This window comes from Nylanderia fulva, unplaced genomic scaffold (assembly GCF_048542155.1).
Source record: "Nylanderia fulva isolate GAGA-0341 unplaced genomic scaffold, ASM4854215v1 Scaffold474, whole genome shotgun sequence".
Taxonomy (NCBI): Eukaryota; Metazoa; Arthropoda; class Insecta; order Hymenoptera; family Formicidae; genus Nylanderia; species Nylanderia fulva.
In genome coordinates, this window is record NW_028190559.1 from 3,808 (window position 1) to 17,213 (window position 13,406).

The 13,406-nt window shown below is 41.7% G+C and overlaps 1 protein-coding gene and 1 pseudogene across 1 annotated transcript; one reads left to right on the forward strand and one right to left on the reverse strand.

The window, feature by feature from the left end:
• The first annotated feature begins 3,476 nt into the window (after positions 1 to 3,476).
• Positions 3,477 to 9,891, forward strand: LOC146721443 (uncharacterized; annotated as a pseudogene).
• Positions 9,892 to 11,672: 1,781 nt separating this feature from the next.
• On the reverse strand, positions 11,673 to 12,824 carry LOC146721444 (uncharacterized). Its single transcript, XM_085486753.1, has one exon. It carries the CDS (start codon positions 12,822 to 12,824, stop codon positions 11,673 to 11,675), a length of 1,152 nt encoding a protein of 383 aa, XP_085342879.1.
• Between the last annotated feature and the right edge of the window lie 582 nt (positions 12,825 to 13,406).

Below are 13,406 nucleotides of genomic sequence, written 5' to 3' on the forward strand. Positions count from 1 at the left end.
TACCGCAATTCACGGCGATTACAAAAACTCGAATTACAATCGGAAACAGCCTGTCCTAATTGCAATACCGTACCACAAATTAATCTTAAAAAAACCGCGTAGTGAAACAATTAACACGCATAACAAAGATAATAAAACAAGGATCCTTCAAGCCAAAGAAACCGCCCCAGGCATCTATAATCGGGGACGGACGATGTTCGGTAGAACCGAAGAATTACCAAAATTCCCAATCAGTGTAATTAATACCACTGATCAAGCCGGTCGAGATACACACACAAACACCCCCCCTCGTAACGAGAAGACGCCGTGCGAAAATAACGCGCACGAATTGCTACACAGATACATAAGAACGATACTCCGATCATTACAGCGTGACGAACGATTTGACAATTGTTAACACAAGCATTTAAAACGTATGAAGAAAAGGAAGCGATACAGAAATATGCGAAAATTAAGCAGACGTATTTTATTTAAGACTCGGAGAACACACTTGTCAGGCACAGCAAGTTTAAAACCGAGATAAGCACGCGCGCCGATACCCTCACACCCGTCCAAGGTGAGACCGTTCGCGCCTTCCCGCAAACACAAATCAAAAAGTGAACAAACAAGTACGGAAATGCTAAAAGACGAATTATTAGTACAAGCATTAGCCAGTGGAATTCAGGTCACAGTTTTAGTAGTGCCCAAAAGGACTGACGCAACAGCAACCGCGATTAAGAGTAGTAGTCATTTCCTTCCGAAAGTTAAATGAATAACTATAGAGCGACTCATCACCCACTCCGAATAATACCGATATTTTTGGAATCATGCTGGGAAACGCGAAGAGTTTTAAAATTTACCCGACGCTCGTGACACCTTGCATCTTGGATATACCAGACTACCGAATGGCCGGAGCGCGACAAAAATAAAACACGCCTTCTCGACTCCCTACGGAACACTACGATTTTAATATAGAAATGCCGTTTGGACTTAAAAACTCGCACTGCACTTTCCCAACGTACTTATGAACTCAGTGCTAACCGGGGATACATACAAGGACTCCGACGTCTCGTTTATCTCGACGACACTCGTTATATACGGATCCAGTTTAGAGGATCACACAGAATAAACTCGCGGAAGTATTAACAACGCTCTACGGAAACATAAGTCTCAAACTACAGCCTGACAAATGCAATTTTTTACAGAAAAGAATGTAATCTACCTTGGACATATTATTTCCGAAACGGTATACTGCAGATCCGGTCGAAATTAGAGCGGTAAAAAATTTTTCCCGACCCACCAACGGCAATTAAAAGCCCGTACAATCGTTTTCGGACTAGGGGTTCTTACCCACCCGGAAATTTATAGAAAATTTATTTCGCGAAATCGCAAAGACCGTTAACACAAAATTAACGAAGAAACAGGAAACGTTTCGAATGGAAACACGAACAACACACCGCGTTTGAAAAATTGAAGGAAAAATTAACACAGCGCCAGTGCTAAAGTTCCGATTCAATGAAGAATTGCAACACGTGCTACCGGATGGCCTCGGGGACTATGATCGGGAGCCGTACTATCACAGGAACGTTAGGCCAAGGATAGCCCTATCGCATCAACGCCCAGCCGAGTATTTATCTCGCGCGGAACAAAATTATAAATACTACGGAGAAGGAACTTTGTCAATTGTATGGGCTGTTAAACATTTTTTGACCATACATTTATGGCACAAAGTTTAAAATAATATATCCGGGGATCATAAACCCTTGATATGGCTATTCAATATAACTGAAAACTGACCCCGGTCTAGATTAATCCGTTGGAGACTTAACTCGAGTGATTTATATATGAATCATCACACGGCACGGACGGAGCCAACGCGAATGCCGACTCGCAAGAAGAAAAGCACAAGTACCCCGAGATATCAACGAGAGACAAAAAATAGAAATCTTCACGTTTAGAAGAAGACGAAGAAAGAAAGAAGAGAAATATTCGCATATCATACAAGGAAATATGGGTCGGTGAGAGTAAAAGGAAAACAAATACTCATGAATATCACGATGCACCCACCGGAGGGCATCAGGAATCGACACGACATACAAAAGAAATTCGATTAAACTATAACTGGCCAGGATTGACAAAGATGTCCGCACAATATATCGCAAACATGCAAAATCTGGACAAAAAAAATAAATTAATCGCGCCGAATAAAAGCCCCCTCGTAACTCAACAGATTACTCCGACTAAACCTTTGAAAAAATGGCATTAGTTCGCGGACCGTAATTAACAGTTACCACTAACGGGGAAAAACAAATATTATACTACATTTCAGGATAGCCGACGAACTCAGTACAGCGATACCGATTCGCATCAGGAAGCAAATAACCCTCGGCGAAAGAGGTTCGTTACGAAAATATTTTCGAACACGGCCATTCCCGAAAAATTTTAAACAGACCAAGCACAAAATTTTAAATAGCACAGGTTCTTTAAACATATATGCAAATTATTAAGAATAAAAAAGATAACAACAACCGCGATCACCCCCGAGAGTAATGTGGAGCATTAGAAAGATCGCACCGGACACATTATCCGAAATTTGCGACAACATTATAGGAGGAATGCTGAGCCAGGGACAACGGAGGGCTTGAGAAAGGAGTGGAACAAGGGGGAATTGGAGGTACCGAAGACTGTCAGGGCGAGGGTAGAGAGGGAAGGGGACTGATGGGCGCACCGTGCTCTGTGGAGAGCCTTCGACTTGTCTAATCATTATTTAGTATCTCAACATCGGCTGGGTAATAACTCCACGTGCTGTACCTTCATGAGGATCTAGCTACGGGATATAACCTACTCCTATTATGAACCTATATATTCTAGTATGACGACATAGTCAGAACACGCACGGCACACCAACCGCCTAACACTGACGTATATTCACGATGCTATCTAACGGACACCAACCCCTAAGGCAAAGAATACGTGCCCTCATAATCAGCCTCATGGCACAGGATAGTGTCAATAATGTAATATTGAGGAAAAGAGGATCTGGAAGACACATTGTCAAGAGGTGTACAAAAAAATGAAAATGTCGATGAAGGAACTACTGTAATGTGATATAAGACAATGCTCGGCGTAAAAGTAAAGCGCGACTAGTATGAACATGGTCTGGGGGGTCGGAAGAGGACTAGCATCAAGTTGACTCGGTAGAGACGAAGCGAGACTGCGCACAATCCGACGACTGGAGTCGATGGTCTGCACAATATACAGGTCAGTGACGGGGACCGACACCGCAGGGCCCCACCGCAGGATAAATGGGGTACAGGGAGGGCGCGTGGGTATGAGCAGAATAGAAAAGAAAAATTCGGGGGCGTAAATGTACACGTGGGCAAAAACAGGAATAAGACAGGGCGGTAATGAACAGGGGCATCGGCGTCACACTAACATTCGGGCATAATAATTATGGTTGACAAGAATTGAGTAAGAGGGGGGTGGGGAACGGCATTATGGCAGAAGGCTGGCGAAAGACTGGTGCGCAAGTGAGGCGGTCTACACATAGGTACAACGCCCATGTACGCGAGACGAGTATCAAGCACCCTCTTGGGCCAAGCCCTCGAAAATTCTGCAATGATGCCGGGACGGGTCATACTGGTAAGCAGCCAATCCGTCGGAGGCACCGAAAAAGCACCGGCGTTCAGGCGGTCACAGCAGTCGACGGACAGCCGATAGCCTCAGGCGGCATTTTAGCACTGATACGTGTGAGAATAAGAGGATGGGGTGAAGGGAGAGCTCAAAGAAAGCCGTGCAGGTGACTCTTAATCAGACGAGAGCCCGCGCAAAGAGCCACTTGGTCAAAGTGGGTGAGACACCTCGTGTACCGGTCTACGGGAGGGGACTGAAGGACGCTAATGGCGTGGCCCTCGAACAACTGGGCCAGCGAGTACTGTGAATATAGATGGCTCATACACTGAGAGACTGCTGAATGACGCATAGATTAGCCGACGAACGACAGGGGCACAAACATCTCAGCGGGCTATCAGACAAGATGAGGCCAGCGAATCCTTTGCAGGACGGGGGGGGGGAAGTGGTGGTGTCTGGCTGTCCTGCGGCATTGTGTGTGCATATTTTACTATAACGACGACAACGATAGTAATAAATCAAAGTTGTCATAAAACAAAGGGACTACAGAGACATATCGACCGACGCCCCATTTCTTGCTTATAAAAAATGCAAACGAAAGCAATATTCAAGATCGGACAAATGTATGTTAGACAATATAGCCTCGTCCCGCACGATTGGGATAACCTTACCAGAAGACACTTAGCTATACTCGACCTCGCTGAACAGACAATAACCATACGATGCGACGGACGATCAAAAGTAAAGTAATCAACAACACAGTCGAATTACCATTTAACGATAATTGTAAACTGAACAACCACAACAACAACCAACATAAAAAAAAAAAAAAAACAAAAAAAAAACAAAACGTCGAAACTGTACGAAATACCTTCGAATACCGAGATCAATCCTAAGAAGAAGTCAAAGTACTAAAATTTTAAGAAACGATTGTAACACTATACTGTAACGGGAAACCACCATTATATGTAAGTTAAGAAATTAAGAACGAAAAACTTCGTACCTCCGTTTTTCTTTTTCAACGGGGGAGGAATGTTATAGTCCGAATGACTATAACTATATTATATTATATTATATTAACATAGTTTTAATAATAAATAGTAAGTCAGCTATTATATAATCATTTGAGAAACTTTCTCACGCTCTCGCGAAGCGCTATCGCGAAAAGATGCAAACGCGATGAAACTAAGCGTTACGCCGAACCCGCGGACCGCAAGCGAAGAATCAACCTGCTTCGCTTGCACCTAGATAAAAAGCGTGTGAATAAAAAATTAGCCAATGAAAGAGCTTCTCTACATCTTCCCCCGAAAGATGTAGAAAAGGGCAGGAGACCACGCGAACGGAAAGCGAGGCGACGAAGGCAGTCGCTAACGAAAATCCAAAAGTCAAGTCGCTAATTAGAACCTAACTAAGAGTCGAAGACAAGCCGCAGAATATAAACTATCACCTGTAATCTGACTATCGAGAGCGAGCATACTTAACTAACCACCCAGGTGGGATTACACAGAATTAAACCAACTCAAGAAATAAGGGAAATAAAAGATTTATTCATATAAACAAGCAAAGTTAGTCAAAGTGGAGACGCCCGCCGATCCTAGGATCCTCATCCTTCAGTCGACTGAGACCCCAAAATTTTCCGTGCCTTCCCGGAGGCACAACAATGCATATATTATCAATTTTTGATTAAATAAATTTTTGTGCAATAAATATAAAATTATTATTTTTAAACTGATAATTGTAAGTGAATATGATGATGCAGTCAGAGGTTTGAAGAAAGCTGAAGATAACACATCCCTTGAAACAGAAGCAGATAACGCCCCACGAAGGAGGAAGCCACCAAAGCGATACATTGATGATTCTGATGAAGATAGTGAAGACAAGGAAAACACTTTACCATCTCGAAAAGAAAAAGTTTATCGCAAAAGTAAAATTAGAAAACTTAGTGAAAGTAGTAGTGATAACGGCAGCGAAACTTTGCCTGAAATCAACTCTGATGCCTTGAAGGCAGTTAAAGATAGTATCCATCTGAATCAAGTGCAAGATAAGAGATGGAGAAAGTGACCAGAAAAGAATCTGTGTTATCTGTTCATAAAATATCGAATTTAGAGTCCAGAAGTTTCAAGACAATTCCAGCCAAGATAGTGAGCGAAAGCAAAGACAACTGCAAAAGATTCGCGGTAATCAATCTCAAAGTAATATTAAGAAGCACGAAAAACAGCAGGAAATGGATCATACCAAACAGAAGTTTTTGTCAGTATCAAGCAAGGACCATACATCTTTGAATAGTAAAACTTCTACAATTCTCTCTCCACCTGATTTTACAAGTGATGATGCTCAAGACTCTCTTTCATTACACTCAATGCGGATAAACAATCCTGATAAAGGATCTTCATGTTGTTGGTACAGACTTCTGCTGGATCAAGTTCTGGTACAAATGAAGAACATTTTTCTTTGCCGAATACAAAGGCTAATCAAAGTTACTCCTACAATTTTAAGAATAAAGGTATTTATTTGCGTTTACGGTTTAGATAGTTATTGTTTTGACATTCTTTGCAGATGTTTAATAGACTTTATTTATTTTAGGTGATGGCTGCAAACATTGTCACAGTGAATAGAAGTTGAGCAGCACAGTACTTCTGGAAATTAGCAAAAAATTAGATTCAGTACTGATTAACCAGGCAATCATTGTTCGGTCTGTCAATCCAGATCATGCTAAATCCATGATATTTTCTAAAATTCCATCTATTCCATTAAAAACAAAAAGGACTTTCAGAAAATGGAGACGGTTTTAGCAGCTAATCGCATCAATTATGAATCTGTGGTATGTCTTATATCATGTTATTATAATATATGTATTGTATTGTTGCGTCCTTCGGGACGCCTCTCGCTCAGTCACTCACACACAGTCACTCTCACTCGCGCGCGAATAAAGACACTCGCATATAGGGAAATGAACTTTATATGAGGAACCAATACACGAAACCATGAAATATAACAAATAAGTGCATTCGTACTGCAAAGAAGCTCCGGTCTGGAAAACGTCCGCACGATGCGACCGCTAGACCAAAACTGTCATGTCTCCCGAAAACAGAAGAAGACCCTTAGTTGTTTAACAACAACTCCCTTGACGACGATCTCCCGGAGGCGTAAAGAGTTGATCCCGTCGGAAAGTATCACCCGATACAAGATGTAGATCCAGGGGCGTAAACAGCGGGGGCGCACACTGCCCCCTTCTTCAAAATTGTCGTCCCGACAATTCTCACGGAGATGAAGACCCAGGACTCTGACGCTGCTATTAGGGCACCAACGATACTCCGCTCTCCCTTAGCTGCTGCTACAGGTTACCGAACGAAACGCCTGGTCCCTCTCCTTTTCGCGTCTACACTGTCGCGGACGATCTGCTCTCCTTAGCTGCTGCTACAGGTACCGAGCTTCGCCCTCCTCCTCTCCGTACTCGAACTGTTTTTGAAGAAAAATTGGCCAGATTTTTCCAGTGACACGTCGAGTTGATAGAAGATATCCCTGCTGTCTTCGCGGTTTCACTATACTCGCCGTCTCCCGGAAGGATAACGAAATGTCCATGAATCTTCAGACAAAGGGGGGAATATCGTCCGTGGACCCAACGTCCTCGTGAACACCCTAAGTCTCTGTCCGGCATTTGCCCTCAGTCTCGTGGGAAAACCACGGATCAAAAACCCGAGAGGGACAGTCTTTAACGTGGATGAACCAAATGACCAATCTTCTGAGATGAGACGGTCTTCTCATTGAAGGAGCCAGTTGCCCTCGATGAGTAATGGTCGCAGGAACTTCCTCAGAGCAATTCTCTTGTAACCAAAAACTCAGGCAAGCTCTTCTGTAAAAATTTCCAACTAGAAAAGAAAACATTCCTACGCAGAATAAATTCACCAATTAAAAAAATGCACTTACAAATATACACACAAACACAACTCTCCAATTCCTAGCAATCTTTATTTGAGTTTTGTACTATTTCTAATTAACAATCAATATTTCTATCTAAAAATGGAGCTAATCTATCTGCATGCACTACTTTCTTCCGATGTCTGGGTGTCTTCTGAATGCAGTACACCACATCGTTGAATTTCTTTACAATAGAGAAAGGTCCTTCTAACACTACAATCAATGAGATCAACAAAATTGGACGTCGGGGCGTTTTCTGTAAGAATTGAATTTTCCCCGAAAAATTCAACTACCTCTAGTTTTCCTTCGCCTCAGGACATTGAAAACGCAAATGCCCAATCTTCCCGCAAGACCAACATTCTGTCTCTTTGGCCGAAAAGTTGTTCGCTTGCGCTTCCCCTTTCGAGTCAAACCGTTTGCTTTCTTTTTTTCGGAATCGGTTCGCGCGTCGCTCCTCTCTCCTTTTTGATAATTTTGACTTATTTGCCGAATTTCCTTTATTACTAAATTGTCTCTTTTTCTATCAAACTATCCCTGAATTATTTTATGGCCTTAGCTCTTTCTATAGCCAATTTAAGGATGTAATTCCCTCCAGTTTGAAGGGTTCTTTGACAAACCCGTCTATTAATGCGAGACAAATTGCGCGCATGCTATTTTATCGCGGACCGCATATGGACATTCGGGGTAAGCCAGACGCGACAGTCTCTCAAGTTCGGCTCCAAAGGAAGCGAAATCCTCTCCATATTTTTGTTTCCGTGTCGTAAAAAGATAGTAATAATTTTGCGTCAAGTTTCCGTCTTCAAAAAGCAACTCTAATTTTGATTTTAATTCCGCGAATGTTAATTCTTCAAAATTCTCGACATTTTCTAAAACGGACCGAGCTTTTCCCCTTAAATTTGCAGCGAGAGTAATCATTTTTGCTTTCTCATCCCAATTATTCGCAACGGCTATCAAAAGAAATTGGGAGAGGAACTCCCGCAGCGGAACCCTTCCATCGAATGTATCGGGCTTCAGTTTTAAGCCCGTTTTCGCACGAAAGTTACCGGTCGTCTCGCCCGCCTTTATCATGGCACTCGCGGCTATCGCGGCACTCGCGGTACTCGCGCAAGCTAAATTCAGTCGTGTATCCCCAGAAGCTCTTATATTAGAAGGAATTAGCTGGTTAGTTTGCTGCTGGAGGAGATCCTCATGCGAGCGGTGGCAAGCTGTTCGTCACTGCCTTCTCGGTAGAAGAGTCTCAAAGCGAGCTTGCTGATGTTCTTCGTTCGGCCCGCAATTATCTCGTAGGTCTTCGCGTCAGGCGGTCTGCAACGCATCCGTCCTCTGTATAGCTCCTTCATCGTTGTTCGGTGAACGTCGGTCGCTTCGCGAATGTTGAGTCGTCAATTTGGAAGTTCTCTCAGGAAGATGCGATTCTTGCGGTTTTGATCCCGGCTGAGCCCCCAAAATGTTGCGTCCTCGGACGCCTCTCGCTCAGTCACTCACACACAGTCACTCTCACTCGCGCGCGAAATAAAGACACTCGCATAATAGGGAAATGAACTTTAATATGAGGAACCAATACACGAAACCAATGAAATATAACAAATAGTGCATTCGTAATGCAAAGAAGCTCCGGTCTCGGAAAACGTCCGCACGATGCGGACCGCTAGACCAAAACTGTCATGTCTCCCGAAAACAGAAGAAGACCCTTAGTTGTTTAACAACAACTCCCTTGACGACGATCTCCCGGAGGCGTAAAGAGTTGATCCCGCGAAAAGTATCACCCGATACAAAGATGTAGATCCAGGGGCGTAACACGGGGGCGCAACAGTATAATGCATGTTAAAAATTTACTAGGCAATTATGATAATCACATTTCATGCCTTAACAGCGAGATCTGCTTTATTCTAAATGTGGCAGTTTTGGTACATCTTCTACTCCCTCAGAACGTAGTGTCACAGGGAACATTTTGTCCAAATTGATCTCAAATGATCTTGCCAAATTAATAAGTTGGAGTAGATCAGAAGGCGATAAGATAAAATTTTCTGAAACACAACTATGTGAAGTTGTATTTGGCAAGTATCTCGATTTTTTAAATTTATTACGTAATCTCATAATTTTCATTCTAATTATATTAAGTTATTTTTTTAATACTTATAATATATGAAATATATGTCAGTGTTTCTTTTGTTAATAATATTAATTTATTGCAATTGTTTTTGTGTATAGGTGCAGTTAAATTACGTTTTCCTGATAGCTTTCTTATTAAAGCTGAAGCAAAAATCAAGCGTTGGTTTCAAACTGCAAATGGAAGGAAAGTTAATGAGTCGCAAAATTCTGATGCCTAATAAAACCATCTCTGGCTGTACGATTGTATTATGTATACCGTTTGACATTGTTATGCCATTGTAAGGTGTACTTTTCAACTTTTGCTTTTTCGTACCGCAACAGCCATGCTTCTTTTTGTTAGCTATCGTCATTACTGTAACCCGAATCTGAACTACACGAACAGTTTATAAGGTCTACGACCCCTCTGATGCCTGAAGTATATTATAAGTAAAGTACATATCTAGTACCTAAGTACATTATTTTTTAGTTTTTCTTATTATTTTTGAGTTATTATTTACGTTCGTTTATATATTTTCTATTCTTGGCAGAGTTAAACAATGAAAACATTATTATTTATTATATGTGCAATGTTTAGTTTTTATTACGAGATTGATGAATTTTTGTTATGTTATTGATGTTTCCAATATGGAAATTTAACAGATAAAATGTCTTTCAATATTTGTTTAACATATAACGTTTCTTTTATGCGAAGTTTACATGATTTTTGATGATACTACGATTTTTCAGTCAGTTTATGAGTTACTTTTAATTATTTTTTGTTATACGACTGATTGTGCTAGAGTTAATTTGCGTATATCTTATATGTGACAAAGTTTTGTAATGTTTCTTTTATGACTAGTATAATAGATAATAAGAGTATCCAAAAAATCTATATAGATATCTATATAGATATATATATAATATATATAATGCTCATATAAATAAAAAATATTGATAAACATTTGTAACTATTGAATTTTTTATTTAAAAGTTATTTAATTGTAATTGCATTTTATGATCAAGCAAATAAATTTAAAATACATATATTCGATTAAAAACTGCTGCTTTTAACATATTAAATGTATTTCAGTTTTAATTTTGTATTTATTTTTGTAGAGAGTAATGGATAATGTAATTGTTTATACTTTGAATGTTTTTCAGCCACAATGCGCTATATGTTACACTATGTTACTCTGTGACGTCTTTTGTTATCCAATAGAAAAGTTTGTTTTATATATAAAACAAGCTCTTCTATTGAATGACAAAAGACATCACAGAATGTAACATAGTAGTGTAACATATCATGCATCGTAGCTAAAAACATTCAAAGTATAAACAAACATATTATCCATTACAACTGCATTATTATTTTTAACCGAAAAACCCTTTGACATCAAACAGACATCAAAATGACAGTCAAAATCATCATCAAAGTATGGGACGTTTTGCAGTCAAATTGCCATCATTATGATCTCTCTTTTTGACATTATACCGTTCATCAAATTGATAACATTTTGACATCACTTTGACTAGGTAGTTTTCACTGGGAATGCAACGGACAAAATCTGATTTCCAGTAGCTAAATATCTGCAAAAAATAGGTTTGATAAATAAATGAAATGTAGTAGTAGTAGTAGTAGTAGATAGTTAGTGAGTGGTTCCATGACTTGGTCCCCGACGGCACCTAGATCTAGCGAGATCCATTGTGTCTCCTCACTCTTGTCTTTAAACTGGGTGATGTGTACTCAGCCCAGAGTTCTCCACTAGGCTTATGAGTTTCACCACCCTTGTTTTGTCTAATTCTTGGGATTTTAGAAAACTTTGTCTCCAGATCCTGAATCTCTTTCTAGCCAGAGCCGGACATTGGCACAGAATATGTATGCTGTCCTCTTTTTCCTCCCCGCATAGTCGACACTCCTTCCTGTCTGCGAGTCTGATATTGAATAGGTGGGCTTTGAGTATTGGTGAATGTCCTGTCAGCAGTCCTATCCCCATTCTCAATTTCTGCCTATTTAGTGAGTAGTTCTTTGGTTCTGTTACCATTTATGTCTTTCATCAGAAAGCCTGTCGGCAGGATTTCAGATTTTCCCACCTGGCCTTATGTTGTTTGTTTATACTGTCCCTGATAAAGTTCTTGCCCATCGTAAAGGGCACTCCCACCTCCCGACTATGTGGTGCTTTGCTAGCCCCTTCTCTAGCCAGTGAGTCTGCTATTTCGTTTCCCGGTATGCCCTGATGCCCGGGTACCCAGACTAACGTTACTTTATTTGTTCCACACAGCTCCTCCAGCGCCAGCATGCAGTCCCATACCAAGTTTGACTCGGTGGTCGTACCCGCCAACGCCAGGAGGGCTGCCCTATTGTTTGAGCAGATAAATATTTTCCTGCAATTTGTTCCCTTGGTTAGGTTCAGTTCGGCACATCTGAGGATGGCGAGCATCTCTGCCATAAAGACCGTGCAGTCGCCTCCCATTAGAATACTCTCCCTATGGTTTTCCCCAAATCCATATACTCCTGCTCCAAAGCAATTGTTTATGCCTGATCCGTCCGTGAACCACATGTCCACCTTTGTGTCCATGATCCCGTCCGGTTTCAGCCACTCGTTTCTATCAAGTATCCATAATTTAAAATGTTTTACCAGTTGATACTTTCTTGTGGTTCTGTCTTGTTTTCCTTCAATAGGGTACTTTTGGAGAAGACCTAGCCTGGTGTGTCCCAGTCCTGTGTTTCTCCATTTACCCTGACATTTCAGGCGGTATGCCGCGGTATTGGCTGATTTTATCACGGCCAAGCCTATTGGCGTAACACTGAGTGCTATTTCAAGCGCCTCTGTGGGTGTGGTTCTCATGGCCCCTACTGCAGCCCTTAGGTAGTTACCTTGCAGGCTTCTAAGTAGTTTCTTTACCTCTCCTTTATTTATTTTCGTCCACCAGACGACTGACGCGTATAGCAGCCGCGGCAGCAGGATCGCCCTGTACAGCCACAATGCTGCACCAGTGCTGATGCCCCACGACTTGCTCATTGCCCTTTTACACATCCACATGGATGCATAGAACTTTTTCCTTTGCTCTATGAGATGTTTTCCCCAGCTAAGCTTAGGATCTAGAATCAGTCCCAAGTATTTCACCGAGTCTGTAAACGGTATTTCCTTTCCCCAGAGTTTTAACGTCTCTATGGGTTCAGGTTTATATTTTCTGGTGAAGACCATAATATTTGTCTTGCTCGGATTTACCGTTAGACCTCTGTTCTCACACCAGTTTTGCACAATCCTTAATGTTGCGGATTTTGAAGAGAGAGAGAGAGAAAGAGAGAGAGAGAGAGAGTGTGTGTGTGGGGGAGTGTGAATGCATCACGGAGTGCATTCTTCGCCTTGAGACGAGCGCAGCTAACTGCGCTGAAACAGCCGCTCGAATTTGGCGCGACGGTTCGCGCTAAATCTCCGTGCGCCAATCGCGAGCGAGCGCGCCCCGCCATATCGCAAGATCGCGCGTGTCTTTAACGCTCGAAATACCTGTCGTTTGAACGGTGACAGGTAACCGTTTCGTCATAAAACATAACCGACGACAACAAGTGATTTTGCCCTCCGACATTCGAGAGAATTCTATCTTTATGTGGAAGGAACACAAACACGGTGTTCCTTACCTCGGAACTCTCTCGAAGGTCGGTAGGAAAACAATCACGCTGGTCCTCGTTCCTCTGATCGAACGGAGCTATCGTAGACCAGTCGTTCGCGCGCACAGACAGCTTTCCTTTTTTCGCTCTTCTCGATTTTCGTCGCACTCCTCGCGGA